This window comes from Leptosomus discolor, chromosome 5 (assembly GCF_034619465.1).
Source record: "Leptosomus discolor isolate bLepDis1 chromosome 5, bLepDis1.hap2, whole genome shotgun sequence".
NCBI classification, from domain to species: domain Eukaryota; kingdom Metazoa; phylum Chordata; class Aves; order Leptosomiformes; family Leptosomidae; genus Leptosomus; species Leptosomus discolor.
The window spans coordinates 27,082,457-27,108,523 of NC_141395.1; the positions used below are offsets into that span (position 1 = coordinate 27,082,457).

At 40.1% G+C, this 26,067-nt stretch overlaps 1 protein-coding gene across 1 annotated transcript in view; it reads left to right on the plus strand.

The window, feature by feature from the left end:
- The first annotated feature begins 219 nt into the window (after window positions 1-219).
- Window positions 220-26,067, plus strand: part of UBE2E3 (ubiquitin conjugating enzyme E2 E3) — a 57,197-nt gene continuing 31,349 nt past the window's right edge. The window contains exons 1-2 of the mRNA XM_009960470.2: window positions 220-413; window positions 2,565-2,615. Of these exons, the coding sequence (XP_009958772.1) occupies window positions 220-413; window positions 2,565-2,615 (245 nt within the window). The remainder of the gene's footprint in view (window positions 414-2,564; window positions 2,616-26,067) is intronic.

Consider the following 26,067-nt stretch of genomic DNA (forward strand, 5'->3'; position numbering starts at 1 on the left):
GGAAATATCTGTATTTTTGAAAGTGTAAATATTGCTTTGTAGCCGTCAAACTGCAGCCCTTGGAGACAAGACAAAGAAGTATATTTTGGTTAATTTCTCAGTGAAACGGAGTTGTCACTGATTCGTGTTCTCTGGAACTTCGGAAATGGCAAGAGAGCGTCCTGCCTCTTGTATTAACTCTGCCTCTTTTTTTCTCCTTCCCCAAAAAAGTTCCCCACGATGTCCAGTGATAGGCAGAGGTCAGATGATGAAAGTCCAAGTACCAGCAGTGGTAGTTCAGATGCCGATCAGAGGGATCCACCTGCACCTGAACCCGAAGAGCAAGAAGAACGAAAACCCTCTGCCACCCAACAGAAGAAGAACACCAAACTGTCCAGCAAAACTACTGCTAAGCTTTCTACTAGTGCTAAAAGGTAAAGGGGTCAGTAAAACATTCTGCAATATTTTTGCACAGTATTTTGAGGCACGGTACTTGCATTGCACTTTCCAAGGCAGGCGGGTTCTTGTTGTAAAGCTGCATGGAAGAGAGTGAAGTACCAACTTTCATAATCCAGGAGATGTATCTTCATTAATCCAAGTCTTATTGGGGCAATAATTACACAGACGTGTCATATGTCTTTTGAAGAGTTGTTGGAGAACTCAGTTACTTACAGGCTAGTTGGGGGGGCCACCTAAATACATTTCATATTTGTAAAAATGCGCGGGAGAGCGTGAGCTTCAGAGTTTGGTTTCCGTGCCTGGTTGGTATAGGGTGGAGTCCTCTTGATGTGTTTCATTATGGTCTGTAGACTGATGACAAGCCATGCTTTTTAATTAAAGAAGTCCCAAGACCCCAGTGGTTTCTGTGGGCCTTATGACTAGCTTTTCATGGCAATGCATGGGAGAGCCTTACACACCTTGAAGTACTGGATTCATTCTGCCACCCTTTCGTGAGAAACTTCGGTGAGTTTTCTCCCTTAGGATCTGCAGATTCAAACCATGGTGTTCTACAGGTAGCCTTTACCATTAAATATCAAAAGCTTCAGAAACCTTGTTTGGTTGTATCTGTTGCAGTTTTGTTTGCATATAAGGATACTTGCAGTTCAGCTTTCAAGACAGGCACTCTGATAATTTTCTGTAAGTTCAGCTGTGTGAAACAAGCAAACTTTAAATCCCTCTTCCAGTGGTCATCAGAGATGAAATACAACTTTCCAGTCCTTTCCCTGGAGTTGCCTTTCTTTACAAACATTTACAAATATCCTGTAGCAAGAAAAGCTGTAGAGTAACCATAGTAGCTTCAAGTTTTGCTTATTCAACATGAATATTGTAGTTCTAACTTTCAGGAACACTTTAGTAATTTTGTATTGGACTTAAATTCAGTAAATACTTTTTGAAACGTGTTAAAATTGCTGTAGAGTATGACTGGGTGGCTTTGATGACTTTTGAGCTTGTTAAAGAAACCCTTTGAAATAGGACTGGCTAAAGAAAGAAAAGTTCTGGAACTACTCTGTAGACTTTGTAATTTGTTATTACTTATCTTTTTTGAAAAGCCTGAGATGCAGGCTTTCAAGATTGAGTTTTCCCCTCTTGCCTTTATTTCACTTAATTGTTCCAAGTCTAATTCTGTGCACCTCAAATCATTCAGTAGTCCGACTGAACTTACTGGTACTGTGCAAGGGCGTGCAGAGCAATTTCTGTTAGCTCATATTTTAACACTTGCTATTCACGTGAAATTCAGTCTTGTTTGTATGGATCCTTTTCTGAAGAGAAGTCTTATTTGGTATTTTTGAGAGGAGTTTACCATGTGTCTTTTGCAATTACACCCCTTATGTACTTGAATAAACTACTAAATTTACAGAAAGTTTTTGGTATTCCTCTTCTAGATCTTAACACCTTGGGAATGATTGTAATAGAGTAAGGCTAAGCACAGATTATTTCAAGTTATTATATCACTTTTTATCATGTAAATACAGCTACTGTATAAGGTTGAGGGAGGAAAGGCAGCAGAAGGTATGGAGAGAAGCAAAGTTGATCCAGAGAGATTATTCCAGTAACAGAGACAGCCTGGCAGATCTGCAAATCCACTTTTTAAACACACTGCAAAGTAGTAGGTAAAATATTGTGAAAAGAATGTGTCTGCTGCCAGTGTGGTTCACTTCTTCAGCCTCAGTCACAGGTCTGTAGCGCCGGTTTAAAGTCATTGTCAAATCTGCCTGTGCAGGCCGCCCCCCCCCCCCCCCCCCCGCCTCATTTGCATATTAGCTTGCGAAGAAAATCTCTCTGGTAAAAAGTGCTTGGATGTGAAAAAGAGTTACTTTTCCAAATACTTGTGGGAAATTTCTACCCAACTGAGTTGTAAGCGTTCTGTTTACATACAGCGTGGAGCAGGAAAAAAGCTGCAAAGTTTCTCAGCTGTGGGATTTGGGTTATGCCTCTGAGAACAAAGAGGAAGCAGCCATGTTAGCATTACTGAAGGCAAAGCCAATCTTGCATTTAACTGCATGGTGGTAGAGGGCAGTGTAATTCCCTGATTTATTCTATAGACTATCTCAAATGCTTTGTGTCTGTTCTCATTTCACCAACAGAATCCAGAAGGAGCTAGCTGAAATAACCCTTGATCCTCCTCCTAACTGCAGGTATGTAACAGCTTCTTAAATTGTGGACAGCGGTAGGAGGTTAATGTGCTCAGGCTAACAAATGGGAAACTTAGTGTTTGCAGCCGGTGACTGTTAGACAGAAATTGTGTACAGCAGATTGAACAAGCTTAGGGAACATTTGATACTGAAGTTTGCTGTTTTGTCTGCATGTTGGAGGTATAGTCATTAGTGATTGGTGTACATAGTGAAGTATATTCAGATTGTTTTTCATAGCTGGTCACTGCCTTCATGAAACATTAATTATATGAACTTTGAAGCTTTCAACTTAATGTCTGCATGTAGTTTGAACTGGCTTTTTGAGTGCTCGGTTTATAGAGTTATCACTTCGTTCTGATGTAAAGAACCATATGTGATTTTTATATGCTTTCTTTTAGTAAGTTCCTTAACAGTTAGATAAACTGAAGTATTGCCTTTAAATTTGTCTGTCTGTTGGTCGAATTTGTAGTCTTTTGCTAGAGAATATTTTTAAGGAAGTTCCCAACTTGGGAGACACTTGCTGTTAGGTTTTAGAAAATGAAATTGTAAGCTTGGAAGATTGAGTGATTTAGTCTTAGATAAAGTGATGGTTACTGGAGCACTTGATCTGTAGGAAAGTTAAATAGTAGCATAGCTAGCTAATTTCTTTAAATCTTTTGCATGTCTTGTTTAAAGGATGCATAAAAATTCTCGTTAGCTCTGAGCATCCAGTGTTCAGCTTTGCAGTAAAGCTATATTTAAATAATGTTGTTTTCATGTGATGCATCTCAGTAAGAGTTCCGACTGCAAGGTATCTTCAGATTATAGCTCATGTGTAACAGCAAGCTTTGTACACGTTTAAAAAATGCTGGGAGTGCTTTCTGATTTTGTGTGGGAATTGTTTGGCTTTTTGAGTAGTTGGAAAGGTTTGGTGCAGGTCTTGTGAATTCAGTAAAATGTGAGTTGTTCTCCTGTCTGACTAGTCCATGAGAGCAGGGACTAACTAGAGCTGTGTTTTATTGAATTTTTGGTGAGAATGTCTTACCCCAAGGACTGTGCTGTAGATTGCCTATGGCAGTCTGATGTATTTGCATGCAGGGTCAGTGGTTCTCCCTCTTCAACAGAGGCAAGCACTGTTGAGAGCAAATGTCTGTTTGGTTTGGTTTGTGGTTTTGTTGTGGGGTTGTTGGTTGGTTTTTTTTGGGGGGGCAGGTGTTTCGTTTTGTTTTAAAATAACTTTTAAATAATTTTTAATAAATCACTGGGGTCTAATTCTCTCTCTGTGATGCACTTGGGCCCTCAAAGGGCACATGGTAGGAGAGAGGGTTATTTAAATAAAATAGAACACCAACACTTTGCCTTAGAGTTGCTAAAAAGATAATTGTAGCAGTTTCAGGTACAGCAAGTTACAGCTTGGCTTTTAGGAGAAGCCTCCCCCCTCACTCTCCCGTACCATCTGATCCTTGCGAAGGTGTGTTCCTCTCATATTAGCACAAGAGTATTGCAGAGAGTTTTTCTTGAGAGCTGGTACTACCAGATGCCCAGGAATGCTGTTGAGAATGATGAAAACCCCCCAATGTGTCTAAAATTATTCAAGTTTCTCTCCTACAGAGCGTAGGGGAAAAGATTAGGGGTTTTGTCAGTGCTTCTGTTACCATAAGTATTTTTAAGAGAAATTTAACCCTTTTACTCAATAGCAACTGTGCATTTTTACCTTTTGCAAAATAAAAAGTATTTACAAGAGACATTGGCTTCTGGGTTTTCAGGATGAACAGTTTGAACAGAGTTTCAGTGCCCAAAGGATTACTGTTACATTGCAATTGACTTGTTAGAAGGAGCCTTTCTGGTATCAGGAGGTAAATACAGCTATGTGTTATGTGCAGAGCAGTTGAGCCTTGTAACACACTTTCTTAGAGGGTGTAGAAGCACACATTAGGCAACAGACTGACACAGCAGGCATATGACACCTCTTCATTGCTCATCATGCAACAAGCAGCAGAACACTACTTAGTACGTTTCTTGTAAAAGAAAATTAATTTGTAAAAAAAAACAAAAAACCCAAAACCCAAAACATTTAAAAACTGATTTAACTTCAGCATATTCGCATGTGCTTTAAAAATAAAAAACCTTGTGTCATAAATTCTCCCAAAGAGATTTTTTCATACAAAGTTGTTTCTCATGCAGTTGTAGAGCATATCCGTATCATTTGCAGTCCACATGCTGCAGGCTTCGCAAGAACAGAACTGCCAGCCTATGCTCTTGGATGTTGATAGTTCTTCTGGTTACTTAGTTACATATGTGATAAAAACTTAGCAATTTTTAAAATATGATAATGCACGTATAAAACAGTTAATGTTACTTTAACATGATACAGTACAAATACTGAAGAGTATGTTGAACTCTCCCACATCATGTTAAACACTAGTGGCTGCTGCCACTTCTTACCTGCCAGTGTAACCGCACATGGAGTCTCTCCATAGGAGCGATCTGAGGCCGATTTAGCCACTTTAAAATGACACAGACTGGTTGCACTGTGCTTCTGCAAAAGAGGTGTAGGTTTCCTCAGTTACATTTCCCACAGTCACATCTATTGCTGTAACATCTGTTTCATAAAAATGCAGAGCCCCAAGAGAGCCCCATTCCTGGGTGTGCTGAGCTGACCTGTGCTCCACACGAACTTCTATTTTAGGCACTGGGATAGCAGAATGACAGGCACAGTAAAAATGTCTAAATAGCAGTTTTTTGCTTGCTTGTCTCAACAGTAGAGATTGAGTTCTGATTCTGTTAATTGGACAATGAACTGTTTGAAAAATTGTGTTGTCATGCGTTACGTTGTCATATTTGTGAGCAGTGAATACAAACTGCATCTTGGGGGTAGCAAGCATAAAACTTAGTATCTTTATGCTGATAGCTTTACTCTTTAACATACAGTAATACTCTAAATTCCTGTGATTTTGGTGTGATTTCCAAGAAAGATAGAACATTGAAAACAGTAAAATCAGATTTGGTGTTAAGCCACTAAAGATGTTGGAGGGAAATGAGTACTGCTTTCTCCTTATGTTTTCTCCTGTCCAACAGAAGAGCCTGAAACAAGTCAGTTACTGTCCAACGTGCACCGTAGCACTAGGACAGATAGGTAAACTGAGGACACAGGTATCTGATGCTGTTTTTTTCTTGCTTTTGCTGGCTTAACTCAAAGCTGTGCTACTTGGTGCAATGTGCTGTATTTTGTTTCTTTTGTGCTTTTAATAACATAAAGCAAAGCTGAAAAGGTCTTGGCCCTATTGCTCCTAAGCAGCTCAATTTCAAACCATGGCCTAGCGCTTATGCATACTTCAAGGTATGGGAGTGTGCCAGACGCCACTGTTACACGTTCTCAGGAAAATCCTGCAAAGATCTTGCACATAATGCATGGTAAATCTGGGCTGCAGAGATGCTCTTAAATAGGTTTGACATATCTGGAATAACTGTTTTCAGTTCATGGCATAAAACTGTTTAGATCAGAGGTCACCACTCTGTAGTTAAGGTTATATCTGAGGCTGCTGTTCTGACCTGCCCAACTTGGAGGCTGCAGCTCAGGTGGAGCAGGGGCACTGCCAGCTCCGACGTTCATTGTGCTTCCTAGATTTTAGGGCTGGCACAAGTGAGGCTGTTCCCAGGGGTACCGTGATTTTTAGCAGCTTCCTTTAGCTGTTCCTGGCTGCTCTGCTGATCCACAATAGCAAAAGTATGTACTCCCTGTCTTCTTTCCTCACTCCTCATTTCCATTCCAAAATTAATCGTTATTCATCTTCATGGGAAAGTTTTCGAAGTTCAACTCAGTATTAAGTAAATTTAGTAACACACATGCCAGCTTAGTTTATGGTTTACAACCCATTCTACAAATCCAGTTTCATATAAACTTTGTAGGAAATGAAAGGAAAAACCAAAATCAGTGTATCCACTCAGAGCTTAATTCATGTGGTTTAAAAAGACATGAGTTAAGATAGTGCATCTTTCCTATGCATGTGGGAGAATTTAAGCATGTTATAGTCTGTTCTGTCAGTTGGCTTTAATCTCTTCTTTTTGCTAGAGATCAGACATCTGAAAGCAAATGGTTAAAAAAAAAAAAAAAAAAAGGCCAAACAAAACATGTGTGTTGGAGCACTGGTCAGAGACACAACTTTCCTCCTTCATAGGTGCTGGGAAATGGGATTTCTGACCAAGGGAGGGCTGCTTGGATCGTCCCAAAGGCTCCCTGCTCTATCTTATCCTCTAGCTAGTGAGTGCGTGACCTGATAGGTCAGTTGAAAAGATTTTCCTTAATAGGGATTACTATCTCAATTACTATTTATTGTCAGGCCTTGTATGCTAATATATACTAATGTGATTTCTTGAGCAATACTACAAAAGGTAGCAGTTGACGATTTTGCTGTTTGTAGCCTCTATTAGGCTTGCAAGTAGGTTGATAATTTATGAGTAGTTCATTTTACAATTACTGATTTTAAAATAACACTCTGAAGTATGTGTACTGAGCACAATGGGAGCAAGACATGTAGGGGTTTTGTTTTAATACAGGGTTCTTCTGCTTCCTAAGAACTGCGTTTGTCCCTTTCATTACTGCCACATCTTGGGCTAATTCTACGCTGCAGAGTGTTGCCAACCCAACCCCACGGTCTGGAGTTTGACACAAAGAAAAATGCCTGCAAAACACTGGCAGACGAATGCTATTACTGGTTTAGTTATGGACCCATGAATCCAGATGTTGGTAACTGTCTCACTGTGGTTATTACCCCATCAGTGAGGAAGCACTGCAGTATGTATTTAAAGCAATATCGTGAAGGTATTCTTCAGACCAGCAATTTAAGCTCTTTCAATTGAGCTGTCTGAAACAATGAGGAGCAATGAACAATTGTGCTGGTGGTGCAGACTCTTCCACATGCAGAGGTAGCACTGGATTTGAGCTAGTGCAGCCTTGTGTTAGTGAGGAAGGTGCTGCAGCTAAGCTGGTAGAAGCCTTCCTTTTGTTAACATACTCTATCTACAGTAAGGTTATAGGCAAATGTTTACTCTGCAAACAGTTGTGCCTGTTGAAGATGTTACTGCACAGCTGTGGTTTGCTCCAGTTCTGCCATGGAGGTGACTACTTCAGTCAGTAAGTAAAGCAGATTCATGTGATTATTCCATAGTGCTCCCCAGGGAGGGCGGGGGGTGTGTGTGTGTGTGTGTGTGTGTGTAAATCATCCAAGTTTGCTTAAACGGTTTAAATAGGTGATTCAAACTAACTCTGCTGGATTTTTCCTCCTTCCCTTCAGAGTAAGCATTGTTCACATAAAGCATTTTGTCAGACACACCAGGATATGAATAAGTCAATCCATTCCTTTGTCTCTCAAATGTAGTAAGTTTCCATCTCTCCTTTGTCAAAGCCAGGTGTTAGTTCTGTTGCTTTTTTGAAATCAGTAGAAGGAAGAATATTCTGAATGCAGTCAAATACTAGGCCCTGTACAGTAGCACAGACATATGCCCAAGTCTTCACATGTACTTTCTCTTTTTTCCCCGTCAAGCTGTTGACTTTTCAGATCAATGGCAGTCCCCCAGTTTTGTGTTTATTCCGTAAATTTCGTATTGGGCAAACATCTTCCTATTGCTAAATACTGAGTCTCACTGAGAAAAAAAAAAGATGTCAATTTTGCTTATTTTCACCTCTGCAGTGAAAACCCCAGCTGTGAACACTAAACAGTTCCCTATAGAAGGAGAAGTTGATTAAGGAATGTAAGAGGCAGTATATTAGGTGTATGTGCAAAAATGCCTGTGCTGAAGCTGAATGAGCAAAATTTTAAAAATATCACCCAAACTGGACTTGATAATGTGGCTTCTGATAGTTATAGTCTAATTTTTATTGTCTCTCCCTGCCCAGTACTTTCTCACCACTGAGTGCAATAAATGCGTGCTACTAGAAAATAAAGCTTAAGTTTGCAGAATGGTTCTGAGAACAAAACCCCACACAATTACTTCTAACACTTCCTTCCCTATACGAAGTTTGCAGTTGCAGTTATGAAAATACAATGAAGAGGGTTCACAACTCATGTAAGAACATATTTGAAGTAGCTCTCAAGTGCATATTGAAATACTACTTTTTAGTATTGTCCAGCTCTGAACGTAGTCCTGTGGTTTCTTCTAAAGCAACCTTCTTCAGTGTTAGTTGCTGAATGTATATCAGTGGGTCGCAGTGATTTAAAGAGATGTTTATCTAGTGATAGCCTTGATTTATCTAGATTTATTTCTACTAAGCGTTTTCTTCCATTCTCTTTCTTCCCTCCCTCTTTCTTACCAGAAGAGTATAGTCTAGGTCAGGTGTAATTTAGCACAGCAATCAGCAGTCTGATATTTTTGTATTTCTGTCCATTTGTAGCAGAAATTCTGCCATCTTTATGTGTGCAGAGTGGCTTTTACCTTATTTGCCAGTAGTCAGTTAAACTGCTTAAGGACTAGGGATAAAACAAATTTAGAAAGGCATTTCAGCAAAACATCTAAGTGTTAAGTAGAGCTAGAGTGCACTGTTATTTAACATGCTTTTGTTAAAAAAATGCAACAGTGGAAGATTCTGTAACTCCTGAATGTTTTGAATTGTGAGAATATTTAAATTACTTTCTTTTCAATTGAGGGTAGATGACAGATCCACTAACTCCAAATGTCCTAAGTGTCTTTTCCCCTGTGCTAGTATCGACCTCTTGCAAGCTATGAACCAAGGTGTTTTACCAACCCCCACACAGTGAATTTCTCATGCAAGTAATCTCAGTGGCGTAATTAAGACAGGGTTATGCAACACAAATCAACGTATCTACTCACAGGAGTATGTTTTCATGACTGCAGATTTGCAGGTTAGGCACTTGTGTAAGCAGTGTCCACAGTGCTGTCGTACATGCTCTTAAATGTTTGTGTGTTAGTCAAAAGATCGTATAAATCTTTCACCTGTTTTCATTAGCATTACTGTCAAAATGGAAAAAAAAATAATTCATGGCTGTCTGTCTACTCTAGAGTTGTAGAAATAGTTCAAACACTTTTCACTCGGCTACAAACACTTTTCACTCAGCTACTGGTGTTAGAGAACTGACCCTCATTATGTCAAAGTTTTATCTGTGAACAATAGAAGAGCCTGAGCTAGACCATTTTTAAAAAAAAATTCTTCAAGCATTCTTGTGCAAAAATTGGTAAAAACTGCGAAGTAATGTGTCCTTAGACTTAAAGACAAATGTGTTTTTCAAGTATCTATCTATATAACTGTACAAAGGCCCTTCAGGCTCTGTGATAAAACTGATTAAAATATGCCATGTATATATATATTTCTTTTTACACTCAAACTGTGCATTGCTCACCACTGCTAGCCTGTCATATTTAGTGTGTGATAAACAGTATGTATGGAAAGGTCCTAGCACACTGAATGCTTCCCCATCAGATGGATTGGTCTGTGTGTATCAATTACTCTGATTTGATTTGATCTTTCTTTATACAGACTTGGGACACCTAATTTTAATTCAAATTAACAGAGTGCAAATGTAAGAGAATCAGCTAAACTACATTAAACCCTTTAGTTAAAATGAGTTGACTACTTCATGTAAATCTGATGTGTGGAGATTTCCTGGAGTTAGTGTAACCAGGATTTGCATAGATGTGGAACATTTTGAAACAGGTAATACAGACATCACAAAAAATACCTTGAGCATGTTTTCTGAGTTCAGGGCTAAGTAGGCAGGAGCAAGGATATCCAGCTGCCATCTAGGACAGGAGCATGCATACCATTAAGCTAGCCAGGAACTATGCTGTAACTTTAAATTGATGCCTTACTTTGAGCCGGTAACTGCTAATGATAAACGAGTCCTAGCCTGCTTGCATTAATTTGGATTAATTTTCCCTGTGCACAGCATGCACTGGCTGCTATCTAGTTCAGAACTGTGGCTGAAGCAGTTGTTAATTTTATAGCACTTACTGTAAAACAGACTGGCCAGATCATTTAGGAGCTCAGATACAGATTTAGTTGAAATTACTGTTGTGAGCTTCACTTTCAGAAACAAATGAGGGGAGAGATTGCCTTGATGAAATACCACGGTGACCTCTGGGTACCAGGGGGTCAGTTTCAGGTTGGAAGAATTTGTAGAGAGGGTCTGTAGAGGACCGTCCTGCAGTCATTAGTAATTGATGTTTTCACTATTGACATGGACACTTCTAAATACTGCATTTGCAGGGAGGAAGGGGTTGTAGGCACATTGGAGGGCAGGACTAGAATGCAAAGTGACGTGGGCAAATATAGGAGGTGACCTTAAAAACAGCATGTAATTTAATAATGAGAACTGCAAGGTACAGCACTTTAGTAGGCATAATCAGCTGCACAAATCCATGGTGAAAAAAAGACTGGATGAGAAGCAGTTCTTCACAAAGGTGTAGCCACTCTGAGGATCATGTGCTTTCCAGGAATCAACAATACGAGGCCACAGCAAGAGAAATTAACGGAACAGCTGTCATAACAGGGGGATGTATTTGGGAAAAAAAAAAAAAAAAAGACGTGTTTGAGACTTGGTATATAAAGCCATCCCATTCAGTTCAGCACTAGTAAAGGGCAGCTGGAGTACCTTATCCAGTTTTAAGCACAACACTGCAAAGTGGCATGGGCAAGCTGGAAAGAATACAGATTAGAGAAAGAAAGAAAGAGAAAGAAGGAGAAAGAAAAAGAAAGAATCTTTGCATCTAGAAGAAAGTTGCTGCAAAGGAAATAAGGCAATTGTTGCTAGTCCTGTCTGGTGGTTATAGAGAGCAACTTGAATTGCCATAATGAGACCTAATTTAGACATGAGGAGCTATAAAGACAGTATGCGTAAGGAGGTGGTGGGTCTGCATCACGAAAGGTTTTTAAGAACAAAGTTTAGACAAATGACTGGAAGGGGCAATTTAGATACAGTTTGTTCTATCTTTAAGCAGGAAATGGACTAAGTGACCTCTTGAGGACCAGTTTGACCAAGATATCTGTGATACTGGATTTAAATGACAATGTTAAAGGAAAGCTCATCAGGAAGTGATTTTCCCCTCATTTAAAAACTATTTTAATCAGGTTTTTGTAGTATAATCATCCTGGAAAATACACAGCTTCTATAATTTCAAGCCACAACTGTAACAGCAGTTATTTAAAAAGTCACTGGAAACGCCCAGGTTTTATCCTGTTGTCAATTAAAAAGAGGAAATGTCTAGTGATTTTTCTGATGATTTTTTTTTTTCCCCCCTCCATTTTGTCTTCATTTTAATTTTGAGTCCAATCCTACTTTCCTTGCACCAAGTTGTCACGTTCTGCTAACTAGAAATAAGCTAGGCACATGTCATCAATTCTCCCAAGGTCAATCACCTTTGTGAGAAACTAATAGCCCTGGTTGTGCAGTAGATCTTGATTCTTTGATACTTCTTGTGCTCTGTGCTTGGATTCTCTGCATTTGTTCCACAGGCACACAAATACTTCTAACACTGAGATATGCAAAGGCAAGGGACCTATTTTCCCTGCTTCATAGAAGCAGTTTGCATTAGATATGCAAGCCCTAATGCATCTGTGCCCAACACCCCAAATGGATCCAAGCACATCGGAAAACAGTTGTATAGCATACTGCCTCTGACCATGGATCCTATCTCTAAGCACCCTCTGGAGTCAGGGCTCAGAAGATTGTAGTGAAAATGTAAGCAGCCTGGCAGGTTTCCAGATGATGAGTTAATGCTGCTATAAACTTCAGTAGTTCCTCCATGAGGCATGCAGAAGGGTGCAGGCACTGGGAAGGTAGCCAACGAAGGCAAAGAGCAGACGGCAAAGCTAAAGGCCAGCCTCAAGGATTCACAATGCAATTGTCTTTGAGGTGGGTTCCTCCCTGGCGAGAAACCCTTCATGTACCTTCAGTGGCAGGGCTGGAAATCAGGAAGCAAATTAAGGTATGCATTCAGTGCGAAGCCAGCGGGACCTGTCGATGCTTGATTAGCATCACTTAAGCAAAGGTAGTTATGCCCAGCACTCAAGCCACCCCATGACTGGATTAGCAGTACAAGGTGCTGCAGAAAGCCAGGGGTTCTCAATCATGCCGGGTTAGTTCATTGAGCTTGAAGCTGCAGTGAGGCGGTTTAGGTTTGAACTCAGGTTGTCACTTCACTCTGAAGCCTAGACATGGAAGTCACCAAACTACTGAAGACAGAGTAAATCAGTAGAGCATCAGCAGGTCAGATTCCATGGGACAAGTGGAAAACAAATGGCAAAGAGAAACATTTGTGTTTTCCTTCCTGTAAGAGAAGACTAGCAGCAGAAAGCTATTTTTGTTTGCGATTCAAGTAAAGCATTTAGACTGTAAATGCTTTGAGCAGAGTGAGTTTGGGAAAAAAGAAAAAGCCTTACAATAGATTAGTAGCTATGCAGTAGGAGATATGTTCTGCTGATGGCAATTCTTGCTGTGAAGCCACAGCTATTGTAGCAGACAATGGACAGCCAGATTCCTCCCTGCACACAGGCACCTTTTCTAACAAACAAAGGACTAGTCTACTGTGCAGTCATTGCCTGGGGTATGCTCATACTTTTAACTAGCTTTTGTCTTTCCCCCTGGTATCTCAACATCAGAGACCTCATCCAGGCTGGAGGAGCCACGGGACAAGTGAAGTGGTGCAGGGATGGTTAGCTGATAGTGAGCTCTGTGCTATCCTTGTACATCGGTGCTCACCCTAACTTGTTCGTAGATACCTAGGGCATATCTGTAGCTACTTCATTAATATCGGTGGCAGAAGCTGCAATTGGACATTACAGATTTAGCGACATCTCCCTCTACAGACACCTTAAGGGCCCAGTGAACAAAAGCCATTATGCCAAAGCCCAGGTTTGTGTTTAAAGTTTTGGACTTTAGCATCTCAGGGGAAAAAAAAAAAAAGAGATTTGGTTTAATTTCTAGCCTATAAAGCAGAAGCAAAGAGAGGTCTTAAGAGACTAAAATCAACTTGTAATGAACACTGTAGCAAACACTGTATTCCCATGGAAGCAAATTTAAGTGATCTAAGTTACACAGCACATCATACTGCATATTAAGCATGGTCTGAGTGATTAAACAAACTTCTTATGCAAAAGATAGAAATACTCTACAGCCTAAAATTCTACAAGCGTGATTAAATAGTAATCAAGTCTGAGAGGGTGATCTTCACATGATAAACTATTTGAAGCACAGTCTATGGCTGCAAAAGTGTTTGCTTGTCTGGAGTAGATATTTTTTATGATACCCATAGCAATTTTATACAGCCAGGTTGTGCCTAGCTCCACATTCCTCTTCCTCCACAGAGTGCTGGGATTGCTGGGGTGGTGTGAAGAGATGCAATAGCAACCTGGCTACCTTGTTTTTTGAGTTTGTTTTGCTTTTTTTTAAGTACCTGGAAGCCAGAATTACAGCTGATGTGCTTACTTATACCAGAGCAAACACACCATAACTTAGTTTTTTAAAAAAGAAACAAGTTACGAAAGCCAAAGGGACATCACCAAAACAGAGCAGTGGTTTGTTTGATAATATACAGTACCAAACCTTAAATAGATCAATACGTGGAGAAATCAGTTACTTTCTAGATTCTCTGAGAACAAATATGGTGAAAGCATTTTTCTTTCAGGCATTTTGGTTGGCTATTTATTTTTCATGGTAATATCACAGACTATCATTGGTTTAAGTCTTTAGGTAAGATAAGCCTGCTTGCATTTTTTGTTTTAGGAACAGAGGAAACAAAATAATTTCTTATCAGTTAGAAGGCAAGCTAACAGTAGCAGCGTCAATATAAAACAACTATTGAAAGCTGAGCACTGTGTGGTTCTCCTAGATACAAAGTGCATTGTGGGCAAAGTTGCCATACAGTGACAAGTGTGCCTTGCTAGAAATTAGTGAAGGTGGGGTCGGGGATGGAGGAAACAGAGATGCGAGCTGAACTGATCTGATAAATGTTTTGTTATCGTTGTATTTTCTTTCTGTACAGAAAGCAAACTCTGTAAGAATGCCTTCAGTTAGACTTTGATCATTCTGATCTGGGCAGAAGGAACTGGGAACTGCTACTTCCTGTGAATTGCACTTGTTTGTCTTTTGTGTGATTTTTCTATGCTTTACGTACAACATCTAAATAAAGCTAGAAGTAATTACTCGCTGAAGGTCTAATAAACTGAATTTGGCCTGGCATTGTGCGATGGTGATCCTTACTGTTCTCTGTAGTGTTTTAATGGAGGTGAAAAGGGGGAGCTGGTTCTGCAAATTGATGCCAAGGTGTAGAAGCACCTGTGAGATGTTTTGAGCTTTTTCTGTGGAACAATGAGTTTACAGCACTGAAGCTGTAGTTAGCTGGCACCAGCCACGTCCCAGTCTGTGGCCAGGTCTGTCACTGCGCTCCAGCCTAGTTCAAATGCTGAAGAAGCTGATGCAAAATTTTAGGGTTTTTGTTAAATCTGCACTGTGGCACCTTCTGCTTTGCATGGAACAAGGTTAATTTTGTACCTTGTGTGCCTGTATCAGGTTTGGCATTTAATGAGAAAAGTTGAAGCATGTGAAGGTTTGAGTTAGGTGGCGGGGATTGTGGAATGGGTCAAACATGTTTGCTTGCTGTTTCAGTTAGGTGATCACTAGTGAAACGGTTATGTGCTGACTTTTTAGCTCTCACACTGAGATTTTATTAGAAAATTTTGAATTCCCTGGCTCCTTATCCCATTTAAGCCCGGGGCGGAGTGCTGTAGGCTGAGGCAGACAAAGCTTTGCTAGCCTAGAAATCGTAAGCCAAAATTAATCTGTCCTCACAAATAAGTAGGCTGTATGTAACATTGGAAAAGTAAACCTTGAACTTAGGACCCAGCTTTCTGGATTTCTTGGCTGCTCAGCTCGCATGGCTGTGGGCACATCTCATTGTTGAGCTCTCTGGTAAGGCGCTGCCGCCTGAAATAGTCTGAGTCCCAGCAGAGTGGTAAGGCTGCATGCTGCCAGGTCGTTCCCCTCTAATGGGTACTGCAGGCTGCTTAAGAACAGGATTGTGCCATTCAGTGAATGAATGTGACTCCTAATCCTGCTGGATGCTATTTAGGCCGTTTGCATCGCCTCTGAATTGCTCTGTGTGCTGCTCTGTGTTGTGAGCTGAGGAGCAGGCCATCCTTGATATTTGTGCTGTAAATGGCTATCACCTACTTTTCACTCGGACAGGACTGTAAGAGAGGTTTTGATAACTCTCTGCTTTTTTTGCTGGCAAATGCAAATTTGGTGTGCTTCATTTTTCTTTATTCCTATATTCAGATTTTGACCTTTGAAGAGTAAATGTAAATAGAATCTCTTACCTGGATCGTCAGACTCAGCTGTGCTTGCACTCTCTTTCTGTTTTTAAGCATGGGAGTAAGGAGACAGGAGAAGCAGTGAGTGTACCTCTTCCTACACCTGAGAGAAGCTGGATACTTCCCCTCTAAAATCCTCCATCCAGGCTGGGGAACTTTCCAGTAAAGGTGACATGGGCCCACCAATGTGATAGCAGCTCATTTCAGGAGGTGGGAAGATAAGAGTGCTGTTTAAAAAATAATGCTGCACCAATGGAAATATCACTTTGATTTTCTGCTTCTTGAAAGTGCATGAAGAACAAGTAGTTACAAGAGACCATATTGCCCCAGGTCTTAGTCCAAATCCATTTATGCCCAGAAGCGTTCCAGGTTTGTGAACTTCGAAAGAGCCGTTGACTTTTGAAGCCTGAAGGAAAAAAAACAAGGCAATACTAAATTGTGCAATGAGTGGTCCATGCTGTGCACTGAATGTTATTTCTGAAAGTAATTTTGTTGATCTTTTTCTGAAGTCGGTCACTGATCACAATACTGAGGGGTCAGTTCTGGTTAGTTTACAGTAGATGTCGTTAGCAATGAATGTTTGATGAGCAGCATCTTTGAGATGCTTGTGCTTTCCATGTGCAACATCTCTGTTCAGTACAAAGTCAGCTGGCAGAGTGCGAAGCACTGTGAGTCATCCTGGCGCTGCTGGAGTGTATAACTGCAGTCTCTAAGCTAGGTGCAAGCCAGATCCTGGCTTTTATCCGGTGTGTATGCAGAACAGAGGAGAAACACAACTTTGCGCTCTTCTGTCCTGAGGTGGGTGTATAAACTGCAGTGTCTGGGGTGCTGTTTGAAGTTGCACCAGCCACACGTGGTCCCAAGAAGCTGAAAGCTGTGTTAGGAGAGAACGTTTCTGTGGCACCCCAACTCTGCTCCAGAGCCAGCAGCATGACGCCGGCCAAGGGCACCTCTTTCTCCCACTGAGGAATGATGTTGGCCCAGCGTGCTAATGGTGTAGCCGTGCTTTGCTTCTGGATGACTCAGAATGACTGCACTAACGGGTGTTGTGCCTCTCAATCTGTCAGTTAGTAGTTTCTCTGATTTTTTTCTAGCCTCTAAAGTTTTAGTCTTGCAGTTTGGATCTCCACTGAAATAGGAATTTGAGGGAAAAGATCTTCCTAAGTCAAGTTTGAAAGACAGAAGCTTTACTATAAAACCTTTCTGTTCTCATTTTTGGTATCTGCAATAAGTTGTTCCTGGTATTATTAGTTCTTCTGGCAGGTGGAGTTAATTTATTTGTGTATTAGTCTCCATGCTGCTGGATGAGTTATAGATTTAATTATGGTCCAGGTGCTCAGAGCTTTGCTCTTCTTCTAAATGTGAAATATAAAGAAAAAATAAGTCTGAGTAATTTTTTGGCTTGTTGAATAAATGTAAACATCGGGAAATTGTGCCAGAGTATAAATAAAGGATTTACTTTTCAGAGAATGTTATTATCTACTCCCATGTATTCTATTTTGTGGGGAGGACTAGTGCTCTGCATTATCCTGGGACACACCTTTTTACAGCTATTACTTTATGAAGCAGAAGATTAAAAACTTTTACCTATAATTCTTTGAATTTTCAGACAAAGTTTCTTTTGCAATTACAGCTGATTACTAGTGGCCAAAGGTTGAATGGAGTTAACATAGTCATAACAAGAAACACTCCCTGATTCCCTGGTAGGTGTAAATGTACTACCTACTTGTAGTATTCCTCTTCATCTGTGTTACTCAGTCTTTCCTTTTCTGCCTGGCACAGTTTTATTTACAGTCCTCCAATGTTCTCATACTGCAAAGCTACTTACTTATGTTTGTTTCTTGTCCTAAAACGGTTTTCCATCATACTTTCCCTTAATCTGTGTGAAAATTTACTTTTTGGATGATATTTAATTCCATGAGAGCTCTTTTCGTAACTGGCTGTTCACAGTCAGGCCGGAATACAAAATCCATGAAAAAATTCTTTTTTTACTGAGATGTCATAGGATATTTAGGTGAGGGCCAAGTGTATGAGCTATATTAATTAACTGAGAGTTACTTCTCTTCCTTCCCCTTTTGTTTCTACCTTTTCGATGACTGCCTTTCTGTTTCGTGGGTCTGAGTCAAAAAAAGCACACCATACCTTTCTCAGGAAAACTTGTGTGTGTGTGTGTTTAAATGCTTTTCTGAAGGGAGTGTGAATTGGCCCTGTTTCAGCTGCCACTTAACATCGGTTGGCAGAGCCTATGGATAATACGCCTGTGTGTCTGCTGCAGTATTGGGGACAAAAAGATAGAGGCTATGCCTCTTTAATAATTTCACTATTATAATGTGCCATTTATACATGCAATAATATGAAATTTTCAGATAGAGATAAACTATTTTTTCTTGCAATTATCTCCTTATGCTCCATTTAATTTGGGGGTCAGAAAATTTGTATTGTGATTTCATTTTTCCTTTTGGGGCTGCGTAACAGCTACCCTCCAGAGTCCACTGCTTCTCAGGCATTTGATGCATCTCCTGAGGAAGCGGCCAAAAGTGCATGTTCTGACCTCATCTTTAAGCTTTTTCATTTCCTTTACTGACACTTAATGAAGTTACTATCACAGTCATTAAAGACAATTTTGTAAAAGTATATTATGTAATTAATTGTTACGGTTTCTTGTACTGTTTTTAGTATGAAGTCAAGTATTGATGCTGATTCTTCATTTTGGCCCAGTATGGCAATGCCAGTTTGCTCTGGTTGTTAGATATGAAGTGTGTGTTGGGTGTTTGAGGTGGGTAAGGAGTTTGTTTTGGGAAATCTGCATGTTTTAGAACACCTTGATATTTTTATTTGAGATAAGTAATTATCTTCTTAATGTCTCTCTATTTTCACCTTTTTCTTTGATGTTTAACGCAGGGGATCATTTCCAAACGTTTTGCCAGTATCACTGGACTCAGTTCTGGTTCGTTGGTATTGATGTTACGAAGAGCTGTGCAACTGTCTTCTGATATCACTGGTGCTAGTGGGCCTAAAAGTGGATTCTTAGATTTTTTTTTAAGATCTCTTGATACACTACAGCTTTTGGTTAGGGAAGGTACACGTGCAATTTCTTTATTTGAATACATCTTTGATGTGGTTAAGTTTAGAATAAGATTAGGAAGTAAACTCTTCATAGGGATTTTCCTGTTACAGAGACTAAATTTAGCTTCTCTTTTATGTAAGCGTAATTTTAGATCATGAAGTACCTACACTTTGTGGGAGGTTAGTGAATGAATGGACTGGGGGCTGACAATGTATAGGCTTTCAAGTCCTTTATGGAGAAGGAAATGCAATAGGTGTCAGCATGTTAATTTGATGGAGTACATTTATAGGAGGCTTTATATAGCTGTTGGGTGTTAACTTAAAACCATGTCTCCATTTGGTACATTTGTTCATTTGTTGTGTCCTTAGGTTATTTAATAAAACATGCAGTGAAACACTAGAAAAGCTCCTGGACTTTGTCTTCCAAACAGCTATTGCTGTCAGTGTTAAGGTTCTTCACGTCTTAAATAAAACAGTAATTTTTCTTTAAAGCAAAAGTGTGATTCTGAAGAGCTATTTACTCTTCCTCTATTACTATGTGTTTTTATTTTAAAACTGAATTATACAGATTGGGACTTTTCCCAGTGTTTGAAGGCAAATTGAGTGCACTGTAATTTCTGGAGATAAGAATGCTGCTGCATAAAATCCTTATTAATATAAAAAATACACAGAGAAGCAATTCAAGACAGTGCCACATGCTCCTCAGATTCCTGTTGTTTCTAATTCTGACAGCCTTTGTGGGCTTCATACACATATTTTTGTGTCTGGTTCTATATAACTGCTTTTACTGGTGCAGTGCATTAAACAAGGTTGGCTTTGCACCACTGAATTGTAATCGGTCCAATCTCATTATTACTCCTAAACTTTGGTTCACTGTAAGCACACTATAGATGCTCCCTGTTTAGTGCTCAGGAACTCTTTCCTTGGAAATTGTGTGCCTTTTTAATGTGTCATGGCTCAATTATCACATTCGGTTTTGGCTGCCAAAATAGCTATATATATTGTCTAGCAAGTGACAGCCTGGGCCTTTATCTCTTCCTGGCTGTTTGCCAGCTGTTTAATTGCAGCCCTGTGTTTGCTGTGTGTCACATCTTATGGTGGTCTATTATACCCAGCTAAAACAATATTTTGAAAATGTTTCAAATGTAAACTAATTCTGTGAGGCTTTATGTCCTGTTATTTACGTGATCTGCTGAGGATGTAATGTAGGTCATTTTTTCCCCTACAAATACATGAACATTTGTACCTCCGATCATCTCATGTATTTCCAGGGCAGAGAGAAGACAAGAAGGGGACGCAAAAATGCTATCTTGTCCTCTTGAGAGATGTAATTAAAGCGGTACACTTCTAATGTAATTTTGTAATTTGTAGTTTCCGAGGCATTTTTGAAACGAAATATTCTCTTTGTTCTGCCCTTTAGAAAGGAGCAAGCATACAGAAACCAAGCTGAGATCTCAACGGGAGTAGTAAAGCCTATGGGCCATATTTTTTCTCAAACAGATACTTTGGGTGAAGACAATGTTGAGTTTTGAGTGAATGGTGTCTTAGAGAGACAGAGAGTGATGCAGGCGCTGTACGCAGTGTGTTCGGTTTGGCAGCTGCCTGCTTTCCATCAGGAAAGACTTACGGCTTGTGTTACTCGCAGCAGAGCTGAACTACTGATTTGTGTCCTACAGCCCCACAGCGCCTGGGGGATGCAGCCACGTGGTGTGAAACCAGGATATTAGAGGGCTAAGCACTCACAGCGCTTAAGTGTGTAGGGAATCCTTGGACTAGGTATGAATCCAGTTTTCCCTGCTTTGAAGAGCTATTAATCTCTTGCTCTCTGAAGAGCATGTCTTGGAGAGTTTCAGCTCCTGGGTGAGATTCCTATCTGGTGCAAACTGCTTTAGCCTTGAAAGCAGTGAGTGTACATTAGCTAACATCCTTGGCTATGTAGATTTTTTGACAGAAACTTTGCTTTTCCACGACTTAAAGCAGAAATCAGGATTTGTTCTATTGCTCGTTTAATAAGAAGAATAACTGTTTTACAAGAAAGACATGATAAAAGTCTTGGGAAACAGCTTTCCAATTTTTGGTCAGAGGAGCACAAATCGGAAGAGAGCTTAAGATAGATCCCATTTTTGTGCAAAACACCAGATTTATAATTAAGTAATAAGTGTTGGCTTTTTAAATAGGAAAGAAAAAGATAGCCTGTAGGCAGGATTAGATCTACAGAATTTTTTCTTCTTAATTGGACCAGAAAAGATTCCATCTAACTAAAGCCATATAGCATGCTGGAAGAGCTTTGATATTAAAATGGGCTTTTTTAAAAGGAAGTAAAATTGTTAGAGTGCGCTTAAACCTGCTTTCTGAAAAGTGTAGGATTGTGTGTGAGTAATATACTGTGCATGCATGTTTTTTCTGGTTCATCTGCTGGTAAGTAGCCCCTACACACACCTTTTCCAGAAGCTACCCTGGTTAAGTAGGGTTACCAAGCGAGTATTAAAAGATATTTAGCAGAGAATTGTGCATATATGGAGCAGCTGGAGTGTGAGTGGTTGTGGCAGTTCTGCTGTGCTGTCACGGCATGTCTTTTCAGGAAATGCATCAAAACAGTCACTAGCACCACTTTGTTGTAGTAGGATCTACATAATTCCAGTAGTTTACAATGTGACCAGTCTATCTAGTGTCAAAAAAAGGCCATGCTTGAGTTTCTGCTTGACTAAACTCTTCCCTGTTCTATTAAGCTTTCATGTAAGTGCTGTATTCAGTATATTTTGCATGTGAGTTTCTTACATATCTCAAATCATGTTACTTTCTGGTGAGCCTGAAGACATCATAGACTAAGTTTTGTAGTATACTGATAAAGTGAGTGCTGAAAGGTAGCCTGACAGAAATCATAGAATCATTTTTGTTGGGAAAGACCTTTAAGATCAAGTCCAATCATTATCCTAATACTGCCAAGCCCACCACTAAACCATGTCCCTAAGCACCACATCTATACGTCTTTTGAACACCTCCAGGGATGGTGACTCTACCACCTCCCTGGGCATCCTTACTGTGTACGTGTTGCTGGGTTTGATAAGGTAGGTGTGCATGTATGCCACTGACATGGAGACTTTAGGCAGCCCCTTGATGTAGATGTTTACATGATTTTTTTAAAGAAGTTGTTATTTCTGAAGAGTAGTTACAAGACCCAGTTATATATCGATACCATCTCATTCAAAACGATTGCTTACATGTTAGACTTGTTCACTGCAAATTAATGGTGGCCTTGGGGAAGTGTTTCTTTACAATTTGAGGTCTTCAGTTAGCCCCGGGAGTTAGATGCGAGGAAGATAAGTCCCAGCAAGACATACACAAAGCCCAGCGCTGGTAAAGCAATGATGCCACTTACTCATCACAGCTGAATATTCAGAAATACTGACAAAGTTTATATGAAGGAGGACAGGATCAGGACAGGTCGCAAGAATGCACAGCCCATACATCACTACAGGCTGAGGAAGCCCTGAATGTTGACTTAATGAAATACTGATCAAAGGCAGAAAACTGGGTGAAAGCAGGGTGTGCAGCAGATACCTGTGCCACAGTTGCTGTGGTACTGCTGAAAGGTGCAATATGGTGCAGCCAAAGTACAGAACTGTCCTGAGCCTGTGGCATTTGGGATGAGTGTGAACCAGCTGCAGTACTGGTGCCTGAGGGTTTTGTTTGGCTTTCCATGCACTGGGCTCTGCTTCCTCTTGCAAGTCCTGTTTCACATGCTGCCTTTATTCTCAGTTTCTGACTTTTTGCATCTTGTCCTTCCCTCTCCCATCTTCACAGCTGTGAAGTGAAAATAATTGGGGCTGAACACTGGCTTTTGTCTGTGGAATATTTGTTGTATATTTGTAGTTACTTTCTTTGGGGATTCAAAAAAGAAGAAAAAATGAGATATCCTTTCTGGGAACAAGCAGTGTGTTCAGGGTTAAAGCAGGCCATGAAAAGGGACACTTCCCTTTCTTGTCAAATTGGCTTTGGTTTCTTAGATCCATCATACTGGAATGCAGCCCTGAAATGCCAATTTTCTTGTAGGGAGGAAGCAGAGCCAATTGATTTAAACTTCTAGTTGCGTCTGCTAGCAATTTCCACCAGGAGCTAATTATGGCTAGCAGCTATCGCCAGCAGATGACTGAGTGAGTGGTTCCACCTCTTACAGAAGGGAGTTTAAACCTGCACAGGGTTTCTCCTCCCTTGAGATTGTAAGGCTAGGGTAAAATTTTTCAAGCAGGTGTTTTACACACACCAACAGAAATCTTCAAAAATTAGGTAAATTACTTTATCGTACAAATACTGTCTGTAGCTATTCCCAAAACTGGAAGGTAATTTAGTGGGCTTTGCACTGTATCCCTGTATCATTTCAAGACTACATGGTGTGCATGTTTAAATTCTGATGTGATTAACCCAGCTCGCTTTCTGTGTTATCACTTCTGTAAATTACTTCAGGGTAAATAAAATGATTCAGACCTTTTTGCTAAATTAGTGCTGTAGCTTTGAAAATGCTCATAGGTACTAAAAATTTTGCACCTTTTGAAACTGTAGTTCCACTACAAGAATTTTGTAGGAGTGAACCTTTTTAATAAAGGATGGAGCGTGATTTTTTTCAACTATCATCACTAGATGGCATTGCCTAGTAGTGTAACTGTTGAGTGAAAATAGCTGAAGTTTAATGTAAATCGATGGAGTAATTCAAAATATTTAAATCTTTCAGTATGTATGTCTTAGGGTGGGTTTTTTTTTTTCCTTTTGAATCATGCTTCTAATTGTTCAAAAGAGGGCGTCTCATTTAAGTGTTAGTTCTGAGGTACAGCTCTTAGGCAAGCAGTCTGCTGTAGTTTCTACTGTAGTTCTGCTCTCTTCCTTGGCTTGCTTGAAAACTTCTTGAAGTCACTTGCTGAGGAACTGAGGCTCGGCTAGACCCCGTGCTGCCGTTTCATGCAGAGATCTCTCCATGCACAATTAGCCTTTTATAGTTGTATGCTGAAGTATTAGCGGAAGGACTGCTTGGAGGTTGCTGGATCAGACACACAACAGAAAGCCGTGCCAGTATTACTTCATGGAAAGCCCCTGGGAGGGTCTATTTTTCTGAAGTATGATGTCCACTGTTATTACAGGCAATGTGAAATCAACAAAAGTGTTGTTTGGGGGTTTTATTCTGTTTGTTTATTTTGTGTTTTAGACACCATGCATTTTTTTTTTCTGTCAGTTTTCCTCTGTTTTGTTAGTGGTCAGTCATGCTCCTGGCTGCAGCACTGGCATGGCAGCACCATGCTTGTGCGTGGGGCATGACCATGCCTGCACACTGTTCTCGGGCATATTTTTTCCCAGGCAGGGCAAGAGGAAACTTGCCTTTCATGTCAGCAGTGTGTTTAGCTGAAAACAGAAAGACATGAGGTAGGTGGGTTTATTCAGAGAGGATGGTAAAGAGAAATGATGAACCCAAGCAGCTTTTGTTCAGTGCTTTCAGTTCAACTCCATCATCTGTCTCTTCTAAAATGTAAGTGCAAATTTGGGATAACCTACTCCCTTTTCTTGGTTCACCAGCACTTTTAATTGAAAAGACCTTCTGCTTAAAATTATAGTTATTTTAAAATTCTTAACCCATTGCAAATGTCTTTATCAGGCTACTAAAAACTAAAGAACTGTTGTTGGCAGGAATTGGTACAACTCGCTTGTTTGGTTTCTTAAATAATGGTTCTTGTTAATGTCAATCAATTTGCCTGAAATTCTACATTTAGAGGTAGAGAGTGTGCGCACCTCTGGTTGCTTTAACACTTGTATTTACGAAACAGTCTTTTAAAAGTTCTTATAGTAGAGTTTTAGTTGTAGGATAATGTTGCTGATTTACTGCTTTATAGGTGTCCAAGCTGTTAATGTACCAGATTTCACGAAAGAATGGGACATAAAAAAGCCAAATTAAAGAAACCAACACACACTAAGCATGTACCAGAATGTATTTTGATGGCAGTAGGTCACCACAGCTACTGTTTACTCAAGAGATTTGAAACTAGGTGCTAGACCTTATTTGAACAACTTTCTGAAGATCAGTTCAGTGTATTTCTGTAGGTTGATGTAGTTTTTTGTGAAGCCTCACTTTAGAGAAATGGCAAATAAGAATTGGGGGGAAAGCAAGGTTGTTTGAGAACTGCAGCACAATGCTTAACAGCCTTCTTCTGTGGGCTGGAGGAGTGATAGAAGAATACCATGACAGAAAAACCCTTAATTGTCTTTCACATGTCCCTATGTTTTTAAGTCAGAATGAATGGGCTATGTTGTATATGTATATAGCTATGAAGTAATCAAATCACTTAGGAGCTAATTTTTCATCACTTTATACAGAGTCATTGATAATAAAGATACAAAATTTGGGACAGAAGAGCACTGGTGGGAGAGGTCTACATTCATTTAAACACCCCAGTGAGTAAAGTACGGAAGCATGTGCTTATCTCCCATTGAAGTCGGTGGGTTTTAAGCATGTGCAGAAACACTTTCCTGAGCTGGGTCCGAAGGAGGGGAGTCATATAAGCAGGGCCAAACGCAGAAGGAAGAGGGGAAAGCAGTGTGGTGATGATGAGCCGGAAATAACTGTTGCATTCAGTATTTCACAGAAGGCTCTGCTGTAGCTGTGCAACGCACTGCTAATATTTTTAAGAGGTCTCAAAGCCTCATCTTCAGAGATGTCTGATCCACCAGTGGTCAGTGCATTTGGAAAGCAAAGCCTTTGGTGCCCAAGCAGGGTGAGGAGAGAGAAAATGTGGGAAGTGGGACTTGCCTGCTGTCCCCTCGCCTTTGCCAGCTTTCTTGTGGTGGTTTCAGGAATATGCCATTCGAAGGAAAATTACTTCTGCCACACCTCCATCCCAGTATGCTGTCTGCCAGCAGTGAGAGGCAGAAATGTGAAGCCAGTAGTTGTCAGGAACTGCTCACTACATTGCTGTTAGGGACTGTTTCATGAGTATAAAAATCAAAGTACACATTCAGTGCCAGGTTTTTTCACCTAATTTTTACATGAGGGCTGAATGCTCATCTAATCCTGTTTATTTGGGGGCATTCAGCACATAATACTAAATG